Source organism: Centropristis striata, chromosome 9 (genome assembly GCF_030273125.1).
Source record: "Centropristis striata isolate RG_2023a ecotype Rhode Island chromosome 9, C.striata_1.0, whole genome shotgun sequence".
Taxonomy (NCBI): domain Eukaryota; kingdom Metazoa; phylum Chordata; class Actinopteri; order Perciformes; family Serranidae; genus Centropristis; species Centropristis striata.
The window spans coordinates 37,672,836-37,692,875 of record NC_081525.1 but is presented as its reverse complement, the minus strand read 5'-3'; the positions used below and the strand labels follow the sequence as shown (position 1 = coordinate 37,692,875).

The window sequence follows — 20,040 nt, the reverse complement described above, 5'->3', positions numbered from 1 at the left end:
CCTGCGTCACAGCTGCACGTTAGCGAAACGGAGGTCACGTCACATGATGACCTTTCACCTGCCGCAGGTCATCATGTGACGTAAACTGTCTGACAGCAGCCAAATAATTTTAATTAAAGTAAATATATAATAGTAATTGTTTAAAAAAAAATCTTAATGATAAGTGCCACGCACAGGCAGGCTTTCACAAAAAAATAAACATAAATGCAATTAAATAAAATTAAACAATTAAAATTATATTAAATTTAATAAACAAATAAAATCAATCAGCCTAACACGTCTCCTTTCCCTTTACACACACACACACACACACACACACACACACAAATGCACACTCTAGATAGAGTATAACATGAATTATTTATTTGGCAGTCATTTTTATTTATTTTTCTTTTAAGTGTAAAACAAAAAAATAAAAAAACACTTAACTCTCTAATTTATTTACAATGAAAACACTTTATTTCATCATGTTGTAAGTATAATTTCATTGAAAATAAGCAGACCAGTAAAAAGGAAACAATACAGTTTGAAATTCATATCATACTCCTGGTAATATACCTTCAGTTTGAACCGTCACAGATATCGATTTAATGGCTTTTTGATTAAGGAGTCCTTCCTGTAAATCATGAGGATACCGTCATTCATTATTACACATTCTATTCAATGCTTACAGTAAATAGTAACACAAAAAATCACAAGTCTACAGTAGAGTCTCGCCATACTGGCATGGCGGGCGGTTAGGCTAAACTATTGAAGCGTCACTTGCATGCATGGCTTATTGTCTACACAGCCTGGATGAAAAGAGAGCGTTACAGGACATCAAAAGCACTGAGAGGGAAACAGAAGATCTTCTCTAAGACTGTCAGTCTGTTAATAACAACGGTCTATGTTAAAAGCTTTGCATTACACTTTGTTACAGAGGTTATCTTTCAGTGTGTGCTCCTAGGACATACAAAATAGTCAGCTATTAGAAAGCGTGTGGCACATATAACAGCTAAGAACTCTTGAAGTGATATAAGAGCAATAATATGATCATAATAATAATAATAATAATAATAATACAGTAATAGGTGCAATCTCCCCTCTATGTGTCTCTTTCCAATCTGTGTTATTATGTATTTTACATACAGATCAATTACATTTGTCTGATGAATTAACTGTACATGGCACTTCAATAACACTATTTAACAGATGTTGATGATTCTGAATAAATAGAGTGGAAAATAAATAGCGTTTATTTTGCTCATTCTCAGACAGAGCGTCCAGTTTTCAATCCAGTTACAGTTTTGAATTTACCAGTTTTCAGTATTTATGTGCTGTTGAAGATGTACACACACACGCACACGCACACACACACACACACACACACACACACACACACACACACACACACACACAGAGGAATAGGTTGAAAAAAGATGTATTTTAGTTTTCGGATATACCTTTGTTTCTCTGGGAAAACATTGAATTTCCTATATTTCCTGCAGTGCTCACAAAATGTTTAGCCCACCTTCCATCCATCTTCATTTCCATTTTTTGCTCTCAGCAACTCATCAATTAATCCAATTTCCCTGTGAGAACGAGGCAAAATTAAATCTAGAATGAATCTCAGCGTTTGTCTTCTCTCGTCCACGCCAGACATGAAAAATGATATGAAAGCTCTCGGCTATAATCCTGTCTGCTTGTCTCCTGCGTGGCTCTGAAACAAGACATATCGCTAAGCAATGAGCAGGCGGATCGTTAAGAATAATCTGAGGATGGACTTGAAGTAATCTGGGCTGTACAAGTTAAATGAAATGCCATCAGACCAACAAGACCAAGCTAGATGTTTCAGTATCATAATTTTAAATGACGGGAGTGTGCCATGCTCTTAAAAATACGTTTTTAAAAATTCTGGTGACTGCTTGAGTCCCGTGGTGTGTTTGTTTCACCCCTCGCACTGACAGGCCACATATTTCAGACCCGGGGAAACAAGACAGCAGCTCTCCCATTGGTCCTCCTCTAAACACAGGTTTTGTTGAGGTCAACTTTCACCGGCAGCGGCCCCGCCTCCTGGCTCTCCTCCGACTGTTTCATGGTGACAGCGATCACAGGACTCAGGTGGTACGGGTTGACTTTGTGGGCATTGTCCAGAAACTCTTTATCTCCGTTGATACTCAGCTGAAGAGACACAAAGAAGAAAAAACTGGCACTTCACCCCACCTTGTATTGACTTTCACACAAAGCGTGCTGAGTCACCTTACGGCTGCTTATGAAGTCACTGTTTCCCTCACAAGTGTTCATGATGCATATACCAGTAGTTGTCAACCTTTTTGAGTCGCGACCCCCAATTTAACATGCATGTTGTCCGCGACCCCCGCTCACTGAACAGAATCTCACACGCACAGTTCAGATCACCCAAAAAAAGAAACAAAATGACCAAAACAGACTCAAAATGACAACAAAATGACCAAAAAAGACACAAAATGACCAAAAAAGACTCAAAATGACTTAAAAAAAGAACACAAAATTACTTAAAAAGGAAACAAAATTACCAAAAAAGACACAAAATGACAAAAAAAGACACAAAATTACTTAAAAAGGAAACAAAATTACCAAGAAAGACACAAAATGACCAAAAAAGACACAAAATGACCAAAAAAGACACAAAATGACTAAAAAAAGACACAAAATTACTAAAAAAAAAGGAAACTAAATGACCAAAAAAGACACAAATTGACCAGAAAATTATCAAAAAAAGACACAAAATGACCAGAAAAGACACTAAATGACCAAAACAGACTCAAGATGACACCAAAATGACCAAAAAAGACACAAAATTACCAGAAAAGACACTAAATGACCAAAAAAAGACTCAAAATGACAAAAAAAGACACAAAATTACTAAAAAAAGGAAACAAAATTACCAAAAAAGACACAAATTGACGAGAAAATTATCAAAAAAAGACACAAAATGACCAGAAAAGACACTAAATGACCAAAAAAGACACAAAATTACTAAAAAAAGGAAACAAAATTACCAAAAAAGGAAACAAAATGACCAAAACAGACTCAAAATGACAAAAAAAGACACAAAATTACTAAAAAAAGGAAACAAAATTACCAAAAAAGACACAAATTGACGAGAAAATTATCAAAAAAAGACACAAAATGACCAGAAAAGACACTAAATGACCAAAAAAAGACTCAAAATGACAAAAAAAAGACACAAAATTACTAAAAAAAGTACACAAAATTACCAAAAAAGACACAAATTGACCAGAAAATGATCAAAAAAAGACCAAAAAGACTAAAACACATTAACACATGAACACTTTAACACAGTGGAGACAGAGCTGACTTCCAAAATGATTTGGCGACCCCCAGAAATCATCTCGCGACCCCAATTGGGGTCCCGACCCCAAGGTTGAGAATAGCTGGCATAAACAATGGTGTGTACCTGCGTCTTGATGTGCTGCTCCGGTGCAGTGACGAGGCTGGCACAGCTGAGCCACAACATGACCATGATGGACAGGAAGAGACAGGCAGCTAGAATCCAACGTGGAAGGCCTGAACGTCTGCAGGACGAAAGAGTCGGACACAAAAAGAAGGTGACGAGATTTAGAGGAACATTTACATTTACATTACATTTACATTTAGTCATTTAGAAGACGCTTTTATCCAAAGCGACTTACAGGAAGAGTAAAAGCAAACAATCAAGGTATACTGCAATAAGAGCTATTAGTGCATCAATAAGTGCTAGTGATGATTCTTTAAGGAGTAGAATTATTGTGTGGTGATAGGAGAGAAGATGCTCTCTGAAGGTCTTCAGGAGTTTTTTAAAGGTTGGGAGGGACACCCCTTAACCCTCAAAGGGTTAAGTCTAAACGTTTCAGCAGTGTAAGTGAAGCTGCAGCTCACCTCGACATGCAGCCGAGGAAGTCGTGCTCGGCTGTGGGGTCGTCTGTGTGCTGGACAGGGTGCTTCCCTTTGCCTCCTGCTTTGGCTGCTCCCCTCTCACCATGGGCCCTCACACCTGCAGGACGATTCATCGGAAAGAAAAAGAACTCAGCTGGGTACTAATGACAGTAGTGAAGCAACATGCATGTGCTGCTATTCGGAGATAAATGCATGCACTGCAAAAAAAGAAAAGTTGGGTGAGGTCAAAATTTCAAGGCAACAAACGTCGATAAAATTTTAAGTTGGACAATTAAACTAAATATTTTAAGTTTTGTTTTTGAGTTTGCTCAACTCTGAATTCTGATTTTTGTCAACTCAACTGTAAGTTGCACTAACTTATAATTTTACATTGTGTTGAATTGGCACGATTGGAACGCCGCTATGAAATGTCAGCTAATGTCGTGACCACAAGTTTGAGTTAGCATTGATACGCTAATGGCTACTCTTGTAGCTGTAACAAGCAGGGCCGCTAGCATCAGTTAGCCGCTAGCTTTCGCTAAAGAATTTCACTGCTTTCCCGCATTTCACAACAAAGAAATAAGAGTTATCAGAACTATTGTCCCTTGTTGTGAACCCCAACTTAAAGATATAAGTAACAACAACTCACTAACTTGTTTTTGAGCAGACAACTGGCTTCCTTTGTTGTGCTAACTTACATTATTGCCCTAAATGTCAATAATTTATATTTCCAAGTTTTACCAACTTAAATCACCGTTTTAGGCCAAAAAATAGAAGTTGGCTTTTTTGCAGTGTGTGTTTATGTTCTCACCGTGGGGTCTCTGGGTGTGGGAGTGGACCTGAGGCCAGGGTTTGTCTGCCACGTTGGATCGAGGAGCCTGGAGCTCGGGCAGGGAGTACTCCATCTCCGGCTGGCTCTGAGAAGACAAAACAACAACACAGACACTGAGCCATGATGGCAGCAGTAACATCACAGTGATTCACCAGAACCACTGAAGGAAAGGATCCGTTTAACACTGAGGTCAGACCACAGAGGAGCTCCAAATATGAACAGTTGGCTGGGAAGCTTGAGTGAACTGAGAGAAACACCTCAGGAGATGAAATTACTATGGGACATGAGTCAAATTTTTATTTTTACATTTAGAATTGTAGCCCGACAAAACACAAGCATTAAAGGAATAGTTAGACATTTAGGAAATGTATTAATAATCCTCTCATGTTTGAACGCTAATTATTGGGGCTGGCTGTCCTTTAAAATATATATACACTACTGGTCAAAAGTTTTAGAACACCTCAATTTTTCCATTTTTTTATATTGAAATTCAAGCAGTTCAAGTCAAATGAACAGCTTGAAAGGGTACAAAGGTAAGTGGTGAACTGCCAGAGGTAAATAAAAAAGGTAAGGTTAACAAAAACTGAAAAATAATGTACATTTCAGAATTATACAAGTAGGCCTTTTTCAGGGAACAAGAAATGGGTTAACAACTTAACTCTATGGAGTCTTGGGCTATTTTGTCCATTTTTGAATCCTTTTCATGTCTTTGTAAGTCATTTTGTGTGTTTTTGCATCTTTTTTGGTCATTTTGTGTCTTTTTTAAGTCATTTTGTGTCTTTTGGTGTCTTTTTTTGTCATTTTGTGTCTTTTTTTGGTCATTTTGTGTCTTTTTTTAGTCCTTTAGTCCAACATAAAATGTGATTTTGAATCTTTTTTTTTACTTTCAAAACACTATCATGCTCAATAAAGAATTTTAAATGTTGCAAATGTGCATTCATTTCAGAGTACACTGAGACATTAAACTGCATAATTTTCAGTTAAATAAAAGTAAAGTTGGTGTGTTCTAAAACTTTTGACCAGTAGTGTATATATATGATATTTTTCTTCATTCCATATCTATCGTGTGAAAGGAAGAAGTCAGTGTGTAAAATGGCGCCACAAATGTTTTGGTGACATCTCTGCACGCTGAGCTGCCAACTCTGAAATACAAAACACTAGACATGTTGTGGTGAAATGACTCTAACATTTATCTGTATTATTATTTGCTCTACCTTCACAGAAAGGTCAGAGGTCAGGATCGCCTGACAGCCCACCTGAAATAAGTCAGGGCTGAATAACTTTTTTTTATTTCATTTTTTTTTTATAACAAGTATATTGATATCTAAGTGGTAAGCCATTAACAGAGTATGGTATCATATACCATAGTGAAGTGACCAAGTTATGATAAATAAATAAAACATTCATGTTAACCCTTTGATGCACAACATGGGTCTAAAGTGACCCGACTGAGTTTTTAATTTTCTATATCTTTGCAATAAATGAATTTCATCATTCAGTATTCCAGGTTTTCCTCAATCAATTCGTTTTTGATTATCATACATCCTAATTTTTTGTTTTTCATTTCTTACTTTTTGCATAAAAACTCTTTTATTATCACTACGCTTCTAATGCACAACATGGGTCAAAAATGTCACTATGGGGTATTGTGTGTATAATTTTAAGGAAAAATTAATTTAATCAATTTTGGAATAAGGCTGAAACATAAAAAAATGTGGAAAAAGTGAAGCGCTGTGAAAACCTTCCAGATACACTGTATGTGTGACAAAATGATACATAAACATGTTAAATATATTAAATATATGAGTGTGGAAAGTAACTATTTGAAACAAATTACTATTATTATAGTATTAGGTCATTTAATTTTAAATCAAATTTGGATGAATGAGTCATTTTTGACCCATGTTGTGCATTAGGAGGGTTGTCTATATGTTGTGCATCAAAGGGTTAAAAGCTATAAACCTCCGCTGAAAATGTGCGTTTCTTCTAAAAATGTCACCATCTAAATTTCCTCTTCTGTTCAGTGAAAAGAAATGTCTGAACACTAGCAAAATGATGTTGCATAACTCAGTCAAACAGCCCTGAATCCACTGATTTCAATCCTTTGTTCTTGCCTGTTTAATATGTCGAGCTGTCTCTCACAGTATCGTTCTCACCCACCAGAACCAGTTTATTAAACCCCTTGAACTGGGACAGAAAAAATGGCTTTTAAAACAACTGTTCCACACATACGCACAGCCGGCTCTCAGTATTTACACTGTTGTGTGTTTCATTATGTGCACAGTGTTTCTGGTTCCCCCTGGAGAACTCATTAAAAGAGGATTTTGGTTCCCCACTGCTGACCCTCCCTCCACTCCAGCAGGAGCTGTAGTCGGCTGTAACAATACTATTGCTGGCCTCAGCAACAACACACACGCATTTAAAGCAGTACAGTATATCCCACTGCAGTGGCGTCAACCTCCCACCATTTATTGATTGTGACACTTAGAGGATCAATGCACTTTGAAACCTCTTGCTGTGTCTTACGCTATAATGTGAACCCAGCAAAAATGTATTCATTCATACTCCACTTTGGAAATGATTGATCTGTTTTCTCCTGAATGATTTCAATCACTTGTCAAGAATAACAAAACAACAACAACAACTGTGGAGACGTGGCTGGTTAGTTTGACTTCCCAAAACACTTATAATCCTTCAAAGCTCCTCTGATGAAAAGGCGATTTCTCAACCGGGTTTATTACCCCTAGCAAGCCATGTTTTCTGACAGGGTGCATTGAAACCAGATGCAGCGGCAGCGTGAAGGTTTGGGGAGACGTGAGGGGGCTGATTCTCATTGGCTGCACTGAGGAGATCTAACCATCAGAACGAGTGGAGCCTGATCTGCATCTGTCATGCATTATGAGAGAGAATACAAAAGGTGCTCTGGTTTACAGAAAGAAAGAGAGAGGAGAGAGAAAAGAAAGAAAGAAAGAAAGAAAGAAAGAAAGAAAGAAAGAAAGAAAGAAAGACAGACAGAGGGTTTGAGAGTTCAGAAACATCTCAGCCATAAAGAGGAGGAGTGAGGAGTGGTCCATACTTTCTAACTTCTCTTATTATATTGTTTCTGGGACTGGATACAATTTGTTTTTGAGGTTCAAGAAATGAATGTACACTACCGGTCAAAAGTTTTAGAACACTCCAATTTTTCCAGTTTTTTATTGAAATTCAAGCAGTTCAAGTCAAAAAATATAAAAAATAATGTACATTTCAGAATTATACAAGAAGGCCTTTTTCAGGGAACAAGAAATGGGTTAACAACTTAACTCTATGGAGTCTTGGGCTATTTTGTCCATTTTTGAATTCTTTTCATGTCTTTGTAAGTCATTTTGTGTCTTTTTTGGTCATTTTGTGTCTTTTTTAAGTCATTTTGTGTCTTTTGGTGTCTTTTTTTGTCATTTTGTGTCTTTTTTGGGTCATCTTGTGTCTTTTTTTAGTCCTTTAGTCCAACATAAAATGCTCAATAAAGAATTTTAAATGTTGCAAATGTGCATTAATTTCAGAGTACACTGAGACATTAAACTGCATAATTTTCAATTCAATTCTGGAAAAGTTGGTGTGTTCTAAAACTTTTGACCAGTACTGTAAACTTGTAATGTATCTGTGCCTCTATACAGAGAGGGGGGTGGTAACAAAAAGGCACCTAAAGCCCCTCCAGCTGTGCATTCATTTTGATGCATATAAATCAGCAAACAGAGAAACCTTGAGGAAATGTTTAAATAAATTGAACTGATGGCCTTTAATCTGGAGGCCTTAAATCTGAACTTTGATCACAGCACCCCCCTGTGGTCAGTTAAGACACTGTTTCTATCTCCATTGGGAGATAAGACACAGAAAATGTAAAAAAAATTACAAAAAACAATGTTTTATATTCAATGAGATCAGTGCTTCGGGATTAAAAGACGGGAAAGATAAAAGATTAAGCCAGGTGATATTCGCTATTTCCCTTACTGCACAATAAATTAATCCTACTTACAAACAGTTATCAGAGTGAAAAAATACTAATAAAACTACTTCCTCTATGCAAAAGAGGTCAATGGAGCACAGTTAAGTCTCACTAACACCGGACTATGTATTGCATGAAGGACTCTATTTGTCAAATTTGTCTGTTAAAAACAACAGAAAAATGCTGCTGTGTAGTGAAATGCACCACCAACGGGGTTTCAAAAAACCATAATTAAGTTATTATAAGCTACAGAACCAAAACAACTGAGTGATCAAGAGGAAAAGTTGACACAGACGTACAAACAAGAGGCATCAGCAGTAAGAATGGGAAAACTCACGTGCAGCTAGTAGTTTGCACAAGTCAAATAGTCAGTGGTGGAAGAAGTATTCAGATCCCTTACTTAAGTAAAAGTACTAATACAACACTATGAAATCACTCCACTTTAAGTAAAAGTCCTGCATTCAAAACTTACTAAGTAAAAGTACAAAAAGTAAAAGTACAAAAAGTACAAAAGTATCAACATCAAAATGTACTTAAAGTATCAAAAGTAAAGTACTCTTTATGCAGAGTGAACCCACTCAGAATGTTAAATATATTTTAAATATATTGTTAGATTATTTAAGTTGATGCATTTATGTAAGCAGTGTTTTATTTTGGAAAGGTATGACTAATCTTATCTACTTAATATACTGTTATGATTTTTAATAAAAAAACAAAAAAACAACCACTTTAAATGTACCATGTTTTTTATGTTAATCTCAACCTGAAAAGTAACTAAAGCTGGCAGATAAATGTAGTGGAGTAAAAAAGTTCAATATCTGCCTAAAAATGTAGTGAAGTAGAAGTATAAAGTTACATAAAATGGAAATACTTAAGTAAAGTACAAGTACCTCAAAATTGTACTTAAGTACAGTACTTGAGTAAATGTACTTAGTTACATTCCACCATTGCAAATAGTCAAATGTCAATTTTAGGCTAACTATGTTTCTGTGGGTCAAGATAAAGCATTTCAACAGCACGCGACCTGTGTTATAGTGGGTGTGGATAAACCAGAAAGCTTTGCAGTATGTTTGCAAGTGCTGAGCATGCTAACTCATAGCTCATATTAGCTTGCTAAGAGCTAACTCACAGGGCTCAACAATACCTTCAATAAAATGAAAATGGGCTCTGTAGTTTGTAGTGTAGTGGCCAAATCCTACATATAACTTTCTGCTGACATTTATGCTTACAAGTGCTCCAAATGGGTCTTAACCCACCACTGAAAACAAAAACAAATAAATGAATAACTCTGATATAACTATCGCTAACTGAAAACTACAGTTGCCAGCTGTTTAAGGAAATTACTGAGCCTTATTTTACAGTATATTTAATGGACATTTTACACCTTTATGTCTTCAGAACTAATGGCTTTGGAGCTGAGAAAAGCAGACATGATAAGGAGGTCAAACAAGATAAACAGACTATAGAACCATAATGTGCTTCACTTGATGTATGCAATGACACTTTCAGTGTCTTGTGGCTGAATGAATAAACTTCGCTGAGAGAGTAGTTGGACTTCCTTTTGAGCATAGCATCATAACTCAAAGTCTCACTGTTATTCCTCAGAATCTCTCTGTTCTGTTCAGGCTTTTTGTTTCTTTAAATCTATTCAGGCAGAATGACTAATGCAATTGTCAAGAAGAAACAGGGCAGGGGCTTCTCTCTTTGTATTCAGCCTTACGCCGAGTTCAATTTGTTCTGCAGGCCAGCTCGCTAACAGAACCACAGCTCAGTTGGAGGAAGTCTTTAATCGTCTCACTTTTGTCCCAAACACTCTCGCTCTGTCGCACCATCACGGGCTGATTTGTCAAAATAACCAGAGGCTGGTGAGAAGGCAATGACTGAGGTAAAGGGTAGAGTTTCCTCAAAATTACAAGTTATCTTTATTTTTTTCCTTCACTGGGTGACAAGCCCCAGTTGTGACCTAAAAGTGACTTACTCCACCCTTATTATCTGAACTAACTGCTGCCACTGATGTTTGTTTATGATGCACACAACTAGTCATTCTCACAACTTGAGGTCACACAAACACAACAGTGAGCTCTTTATGGACACCCACATAATTTATACGGCAGACAGCGCTGGCTTGTGTGTGTGTGTGTGTGTGTGTGTGTGTGTGTGTGTAGGTTGTTGCAGAGGTATATTTCACATTGAACAAACCACAGCTGAAGAAAGTTCATAAAAACTAGTTTTGACACAAACTGTCCATGTAAAAAAGGCTGCAAACGAAAATATTTTCACACAATGACATCAATACATTTAGTATAAAAAATGATTTGTAATATATGAACATCTAAAGCTCAACATCATTTGAACTGTCTCTACTCAATATTTTTTTTGCAAATGCCAATTATTATAGAATTGGCTTCATTGAAAAGTAACTAATTTTCATTGTTTTATGTAAAAGTGGGTCCCCATTAGTCGCTAAATAATCTGTGTGAAATATGCTAATTCATGTAAATGATGTACCCTAAAAGCATGTTTACTGTTTTTTCCGGATGTCCCCATAAAGCCTGATTAAAACATCACGTCATTTCAGAGGTTTGAAGGCGCGTATAGGCTAACTAAGATGTGGCAAGTTTACTCCATTTTTTTCAGCTCTCTACAACCTCTAAAAAGGGTGGTCCTCACAAGTGATGATTAAAACTGGAGTCCCCATGATCTATGTAAACCAGTATGTGTGTGTGTGTGTGTGTGTGTGTGTGTTCTTGTACTTCCTACATAGTGAGGACCAGAACAGGTTTTTAACCAACAGAGTGAGGACATTTTTGCAAAGTGAGGACATTTCGGCCGGTCCTCACTTCTTTAAAGGCTTTTTTGAGATTTCAGACTTTGTTTTAAGGGTTAAAGGTTACATGATAATGATAATTAACTGAAACTGTATTGTGTGGTTACAAAACTAACTAAAATTATAGTGAAAATGTCCTTTTTTCATACATAATGAAGATGGATCAGACAAAGGAAATAAAGGCAAAATTTACTGTGACCTCTTTTAATCTCCCACCCAACAAATACCCCATTAGAAAAAACTACAACTAACACTAAAACTAATAAAAACGAAACTAAAACTAGCAAACTCACTCTATAAGCTAATTAAAACTAACTGAATTGGAAAACAAAAAAATCACAACGCAATTAAAACTAAAACTAATGAAAAATCCAAAACTATTATGACCTTGCAAGGGAATTCACTATTCCAATGAGGGTCCTCACAAAGATAGAAGTGCAAGAATGTGTGTGTGTGTGTGTGTGTGTGTGTGTGTGTGTGTGTGTGTGTCCCCTGCTATCCCTCAATTTAGTTGGACTTTTTCTGTTGTTTCAACACGCGGAGAGTCAATCTGTCAACCTGGTGGCGGTTTGCCAGCTCCCCACTAAACACAGGCCTGATAGTCTTCTCACAGCCCCGTGGAGCCTGGCTTCCCCTCGCTGCTTCAGCCTGCATGTCACTTCCATAAAGAGCAAACATCCATCACTACGTCCAAAAGAAACGTTGGTAATTTCATGTTCTGCGGCTGCTGCATCTCTGTATGAGGTGGTGTCTGCACACAGCTTCTTATACCTAATAGTGAAATTCAGCATATAAAAGCCTCCTCTGTTATACAGTAGCTCTTCTGTATGGTTATGGTGCATGAATACTGTCATTTCCTATTGAGCCCTTTAATTATGGAGCTAAAAATGCCATCAAAGTCACATACGGGAAAACCCCTGACAGGGACGCAGGTTTCTGACCAGTTTTTGGAGGATATGGTTAGGTAGTCTGGTGGTTAGGCAAACCAAAACTTATTATAGCTTTAATGTATAGGTGGTTTCATGCACTGACCTTAGCAACATGTCCAAGTTCATCTAAAGAGCATGTGTTTCTGCCAGCTGCCTGCAAAAACCTCTTCATTTAAATTTAAATAACAGAGAATGTGCAGAAATGTTTAATTTAAATCTGCATGAAAATATACATGAAGTGACAGTTAATCACTGGATATGTGAGACTGAAGGAGAGATTTAGGGTTATTTTCTTTTATAATGTGTCTTCTTTCGGACGGGAGGGAAAAGAAAACATCCAAAATACACATTTAGATGTTTATTTTACTGCACTTTGCCTCTCTCTTCTGCATTTGTAGTTTTATCCTAATTTTACCAACAGTTAGCATTGGATAATGTCTCATTTGCTTATTTAAACAAAACATTTCAGAAAACTTGTAATACAAAATATAAATGTCTTAATGTTAGTTGTCAACTAGGGAAATTTCATGGTGATACCTTTCAAGTTAAATATTATTACTGTATTCACATGTACTGTCTCTGAATACAAAATCAAATCAAATCAACTTTATTTATAGAGCCCTTTAAGACAGCGTTAGCTGATACAAAGTGCTGTACATGGCAGGACAGACCAACAATAAAAACAAAGAACAAGCAAAAACAACTAAAACAAAGCGAGTCTCATGCTGGGTAAAAACCAATAAATAAAAGTGGGTTTTAAAATGAATCTCAATTTTAAAATTAGTCTTAATTTTAAAAAACCACAAAGAACAAATAAAAACAAATAAAAACAGAACAAAGGCTCATGTTGAGTTAAAAGCCAGTGAATAAAAATGGGTTTTAAGATTCTTTTTAAAAGCGGACAGTGAGGAGGCCTGCCTGATGTGCAAAATTAAATATCTTAATGTAAACAATATTATTCAGCTGTAGTGTCTCCCCTGAATGAAGTCATTCATCAGTAGTAAAAAGCAAATCCGGACCAAAAGTAATGAATGGCCTTTCAACCACTTATACAGATTTTGAGTTATTCAACCAACAGATAAGCCAACAGGGCTAAAATATAACCTCCTTCTTCCTTTTCAAATTCCAGAAACAATTTCTGAATATTTATTTGTCACAGCCAGAGCTTTATTCTTTAGTGCAGTCCACGAGTGGAGTCCACTAAATCTTGCAGTGAGTTTCCGTCCTGAGGCGAGTTCAGCACAGCTAGCCCTGCCGCTTATCAAATATGCATGGCACTGAAGGAAGTGACATAATTTAAAAGGACATTTATAAACAATTAAAGTGCTGAAAAAAAGAAAGGTTTGCAGCTCTGTGGATTCAACCACCTTGTCCCTACCCCGCTGCGTGCCCTTGCTCACTCAACCTTCACAGATGCACCGACTCTAAAATGGGCTGTGAGTTGTTTTGGCAGTGACCCAAGCTCTACAGCAGAGTATAGCTGAGAGGATATATTTCACTATCTTAACAGGAAATAGAGGTCAGCCCAGTTAATAATCTATCATGGTCCACTTGCTTGCTTTTAACCTCCAGTTAAAAACATGAAAAAGCTTTGTAAATATCACTCTCTTCGTTTGCCACCATCATGCCTCAGTGAGCCATAATATAATGTATGAGGACAGTTCATTTATGGACATTTTAGTGTTTTTGTGTCTTTTGCAGCAAAGCAGTAAATCTGCTGTCAGTGCAGATATTCAGAATAACAAGGTGACTACATGTGATTTTTTTTTTATTAATTCTGATTCATGCAACATATACAGAGACTGCAGAAATACACATGTTGACACCATTACAGTGTATTTTGTGTTTTTCTTTGCATTTGTTTACTGACAGGATTTTGTATGATGTGTTGGATTAGCTTCAACCAAAATTAGAGGTGGACTAAATTTTAAAAGTTGACTTTGCTGCTTTATTTTTGTGCAGCGCTGCAGGTGCAGAGATCACATGTCAGCGTATTTTCAAGTTAAGCTTGGGTAAATGTAGATTTTCTTTTTCAGTTCACAGCAGGAACCATTGCAGCTCACTGCAACTACACAGTTTTTCTTCTATATATTATCAACATACTACTGCTGCCAACAACAAAAAGCATCATGTGTAGCAAATCTGAAATGTTTTAGTTGGGTTTACCTTTAAAAAACCATCAGGTTACATAAAATGTGAATAGAGAGCAAAAAATGCATTTACATGAACATTTAGCAGCTTTCTGAGTACAATAAAATTATTTTTAAATGTATATTTTATGTAAATATTGTCACACTTGTGGCGACAAATAAAATGACTCCTATGCTGTATATAAAACAATAACATAAAGTCAAATAATATAAATATATTTTTTTAAAACACACAAATCTAATCACGCATATATAAATCATAAAATAAATCTTAAATACACAGAGATAAATAAATGAATAATACAAATAATAATAATAATACATTATGCATGCATATGCATGTGTGAGTATGCATCTAATTAACAAGCAATAAATTAAAAAGTGTGCATGTCTGCTGTGAGTGTGAGTATTATACACATGGTGTGTGCTTTACATCAACATCTGTCCACATTAACAATGTATTCCAAGTTTTCTTGCTACTTTGCCATATATTTCTCAGTTTTGCCCTATCAGACTATAACCTTAAGTGCTTATCTTTGAATGTGTCTTACCTGGAAAACCACAACCTTGCCATCATCAGCCTGCAGGTAGAAAGTCCAGGTGGAGGAGATGAAGCTCTGAGCAGAGCTGACGATGTCGTTGCACCAGCTGGACACAGCCTCCATCACAGAGGGGGGCTTCGGGCGGAGGGTCATGGCCCTGAGCTGCAGGAAGAGACAGCATTGTGCTTCAGTATACCGGATGTGCACATTTGTGTTCTTCCTTGTGCTATTAACATTTAGACATCCCGAGTCACAGTGGTGGTTCTAGACCAGTTTTACTGTGGGGGCCAAGGAGGGGCCAGTGTTTAATCAGAGGGGCATTGGCACATGAAAAAAGGGCAAAGATGATATTTAAGCATTCAAAATCTTTGAATGTCTTGAAAAAGACACAAAATGACCAAAAAAGACACAAAATTAAAAGACAGAATAACCAAAAAACAACCCACAGAAGACATAAAAATGACAAAAAAAGACACAAAATAACTAAAACAGACACATAAATGACACCAATGACAAAAAAGACACAAAATGACAAAAAAAAGGACACAAAATAACTAAAAAAGACACAACAAACAGACACAAAATTACCAAAAAAATACACAAAATTACCAAAAAATGACACGTAAAGACATGAAAAGGATTCAAAAATGGACAAAATCACCCTTTAAGACTCCATAGAGTTAAACTATTATACAATGTAACATTCTGGGTTCGTTTTGTGTACAATGAGATATTGTTTGAACAAAAAAAAGGTTAGAATTGTTCCATTGTTCATTGTTATAAATTGATCATTTTATTATTAATTTGACACAGGCCCCTGTGTAGAACTGCCACTGCCGAGTCACTTTGGCTCTTCCAGATGCATTTCCAGTGTTTGTGTGTGCAGCATCTCTCACCTTCCTCCTCTTGATCTCAGGTTCAGAGGGTTGGCTGGCACAGCCGGTGCAGCAGGCCTCCTGCTCCAGCAGCTTAATATATGCCTCCTGGCAGGCTGGAGGGAGAGAGAGGGAGAGAGATAGTTGTGAAGCATGAAAGAAGGTAAAAAGAAAGAAGAAGAAGAAGAAGACGAAGAAGAAGAAGAGGGTTGGGAGTGCAAAAAGAGAGAAGAAGCACAAAAGAGAGGAGGCAAGAAGCATTACAGTCCGGAGATAAGACGAATAAAACAGATACAGGCTGTTTATGTGGGAAGAGAGATAAAGATGCAAGGGAGATGTATTTGTTGGCCCCCGCGGAGACGATTCACATCACGTTGCCGTGAATGAAACAGGGGGCAACGGGGCATCTGCTGTCTGGACAGCAAATCACATCATTGATTTCCAATACAGCAGTTCAAACAGGACGAAACAGCCTCAAACACCCAGAAAACACCCACTGAGTCTGCCAGCTTTTAGAAAACACAGCAATATTTAGCAGAGCTGTTGTGTTCGACATTTTGATGTTGAGGTAAAAAAAAAAAAAAATCCTGTCTTGTCAACAGGACTTAATCTTTCAAGGTTTTAAGATGCAATTCAGGTAGAAATCGCTGGAATAAGAAGTTAATCCTGCACATTCTGTTGCACTTTGTAGATTCAAATGAATCATACTGCCTACATTTAGATTTTTTAGTAGGATTTGGTCCACTGCCATTCATTTTCACTCAACATATTAAGGATGGAGGCCTCAGCAGCTTAAACTTTGGCCTCGGCCTGCTCGGTAAGACTGTAAGACCAGCAGAGTCACTCAAACAGACAGCCTGACACACTGACTCACCTCCCTGACACTCCTCCCTGCTGGTATTGAAGCCGGCGTTGCCATTTACAAACTGGCAGATGGAGTAGAGGCGACAGCCGCGGTGACAGGCGTTCATTATGGAGTCCTAGCAGCCAGACAGGGAGAAGATAGAGGGGATGCAAAATTAGAGTTGTCTCCTGTACTCTTAGATAAACTCAAGATACCGCTGTTAGAAAATATGACAAAGATGTGTTATGGCAGCTCTTAATGACATGATGCAGGCTGTTGTATTATAGCCTGTCATAAACGAAAAACAAGTGATAATGAGCCAGATGTAAAAAAAATAAATAAATAAAAAAAGTGCTGTAAAATTATGTGGTGAGAGAGGAAGATGCACATTGCTGTACTTCCTCTTGTCATAATGCATTCACTCTCGGTTTGGAATAAGGAAACAGCGCCCTCTGTTGACCTCTCCGGGAACAGGCGAGACAAAGAGATCCCCTGACCGCGACCATGGACGCTTTATTCCAGCCTTGTGCTTGTCATCATCTTCACTGCGTGTCCCTGTTTATTCACACAGAGAGGTGTTTATCTCCAAAAGCATGAAACCTTATGCCTTATAGTTTGGAGCTTCTTATTTCTGCAGCTACTGCACAATATGTTGGCCAATAAACTCGACACATATGTGCTCAAGCACTCGCCCGTTTTCAATCACAATCTTTAAATGCAGGTGATCTGCTTTGCAGCTCTGCTCCTGCTGCCCTGCAGGATGCCTGAACCACACCTGAAGGCAGCAGAGGAGGAGGAGGAGGAGGAGGAGGTGGTGGGAGGAAAAACATCCGACACTAGAGATCTAGGCAAGGCTCATAAGCACAGAAACTCCTGGTGAGATGCACAGCCATTACCTACCGTCCTGCTGGGGTCCAGTCTGGCCTCCTCTAAGCAGAAGGATGCTGTGTAAACTGTCAATAAAGGATCATTGTTTCATGGTTCATCATAGTCTCCCTGATCCCCCTACAGCCTGCGCTATATACGCCTTCCCTGGCCGATCTTAATTGCGGATTAAGAAATGATCAATTGTTGGCGCAGTTTAAAGCGAGTGCATCTGGAGATGAGCTGACTGAATGCAGCTCACTTCTTGGACGAGTCTGTAAGGTGCAGAAGAAAATGAGCTGCATCCATCTTTCGGCCTAATTGTGTGCGCCGTAGCATCAAAGAGGATGCAGCGGAAAAAAAACGGAGCGGGCATGTCATTACGCACAGACACAAACACATTTCTGTCGTATTCTACATGTAAATACAGAGTTTTTTTTCGATGCATAATATATTGTGTAAGTCTGTGTATCGGTGCAGGCTCTGAAATGTCGGACAGCAGCTCGTTGCTGATAATGCAGCTTTCTGCAGAGACAGCCTACGCTACAGCACACACACACACACACACATAACTTACTTTAGCAGGGCTTTTGTTTTTGATGGTGAGCTGGCATTGCTTTTTGCAGTAATTGATGTCGCCCAGTTGGTTGTCAAACAGATCCGAAGACGCCGCCGCGAGCCCGGCGACAAGCACCGAGAGCAGGGCCGAGAAGCCGCACATCCTGCCGCCGAGCCGGAGCATCTCTAACCCTGGAGGAGCAGAAGAGGAGCGGAGAGTCGAGCGTCAAGCAGCACGGAGCTCCTTTGAGGCGGCGCTGCTGGTGCGGTGCTGCTGCTGCTGCTGCTGCCTCAGCCAGGGTCCTGTCTGCTCCGCTGATCTGCCTCTGCTCGTGGCGTCACGCGCATCATCATCATCATCAGCACGCACACGCTGCTCCCCCCAAATCTCACACACACATACACACACACACACAACCTGCAGCCTTCACTGCAGTGCACAATGTGGCAGTGATGACATTCATAAAAATGTGTCAGATAGTTGAAAAGGGCCAGCAGATGTCCTGCACACAGCTCACAGATGGAGCGATTGTTCAAGTATTGACAGTTCATAAATAATCAATGTCACAATAACCAGTGAATGTAGAGATCCTGCTGGAACACAGCTGAGGAGAGACTTCTTTGAAGAACAAATAATATAATATATTTTTCCTCATCGTTTCATTTGTCTGTTTGATGGTTTATTTGTGATTCAAAAATTATGGAATGGACTAAATGATGAAATAAAGATGTGTAATTCTATGTTAGTTTTCAAGAAGACTTTAAAACTTTAAAATCTAAAATCATCAAGGGTTACAATGAAATTTGATTGAATTTGATTTTTCAGATTAAGCTATTATGCGTTTTGTAACGATGTGAATTATTCAGTTAATGTAATGTATATAATGTATACATGTAGATGGTACAGGAGAGGCAAAAATAAGCCTTGGGGCTTCAGCCTATTCCTTTTTCGGTTGCTGTCTGATGGATTCTTTTGTAAAAAACATGATTTTATTTTGTCTTTGTTTTGTTTTTGTTTTTTTGTTGTTGTTGTTTTTTGTTGTTTTTTGTAACCTAAATAAAGCATTCACACTCTGTAACATTGTTTATAAAAAGTGTCTTAATAATCATTCTCTTTTTTCAACTTATTCATTTGTTGTTGTTGTTTTTTAGGTTTTTATATTTTTATTTTTATTTATGTACATTTAGGTATGAATTTATGGGATAGCCCTGATTATGCAAGTGTATGTATTTACATCATTACACTAACCTACTCTATTTCCTTCTTACCATTTTTTCCTTATCTTTTCTTTCTTTTTTCCAACTTTATTATTATTTACCTTCTTGTTTATTCTAAGTTTACAATTATTAGTTACTCAGTATAAAACATATATGATATATGAATGACATAAATAATTAATAATAAATAAATATAAAGAACATGATATGTAAACAAATGTAAATGTCTATTTACAACAGCAATAAAGTTTCTTTTTTAACATGATGGTGACTGTCCTAATGATTACTGTGATCATAGGAATGCTTTTTTAAATCTTTTATCATTACACCCTTTTTTCTTTGTTGTTAATTAAGTCTCATAAATAATTAAATCAGCTATCGAAGTTACCAGATCCTTTAGAAAAAGTCATAAAAATAACTCATTATGCAGAATGGCTCCTTTGAGAGTTACATAAAAACATTATTGGATTAGTTGTGTTGATAACAGCAATTTAATGTTGAAGCTGAGATGGAACTAATTCT

At 37.4% G+C, this 20,040-nt stretch overlaps 1 protein-coding gene across 1 annotated transcript; it reads right to left on the bottom strand.

The window, feature by feature from the left end:
• Nucleotides 1-456: 456 nt before the first annotated feature.
• tmem59l (transmembrane protein 59-like) lies at nucleotides 457-18,602 on the bottom strand. Its single transcript, XM_059341894.1, has 8 exons — nucleotides 18,320-18,602; nucleotides 16,909-17,014; nucleotides 16,056-16,150; nucleotides 15,169-15,321; nucleotides 4,709-4,814; nucleotides 3,901-4,015; nucleotides 3,440-3,557; nucleotides 457-2,160 (listed from the first exon to the last, which is right to left on the bottom strand). Exons 1-8 carry the CDS (start codon nucleotides 18,482-18,484, stop codon nucleotides 2,002-2,004), a joined length of 1,017 nt encoding a protein of 338 aa, XP_059197877.1. The 5' UTR covers nucleotides 18,485-18,602; the 3' UTR covers nucleotides 457-2,001.
• Nucleotides 18,603-20,040: the final 1,438 nt, after the last annotated feature.

Coding starts and splice junctions, on each gene's coding strand:
- tmem59l (XM_059341894.1), bottom strand. CDS start 18,484: ATGCTCCGGCTCGGCGGCAGGATGTGCGGCTTCTCGGCCCTGCTCTCG. Junction 17,015..18,319: donor AAAACAAAAGCCCTGCTAAA/GTAAGTTATGTG, acceptor TCTGGCTGCTAG/GACTCCATAATGAACGCCTG. Junction 4,016..4,708: donor CCACACCCAGAGACCCCACG/GTGAGAACATAA, acceptor ATCGTCCTGCAG/GTGTGAGGGCCCATGGTGAG.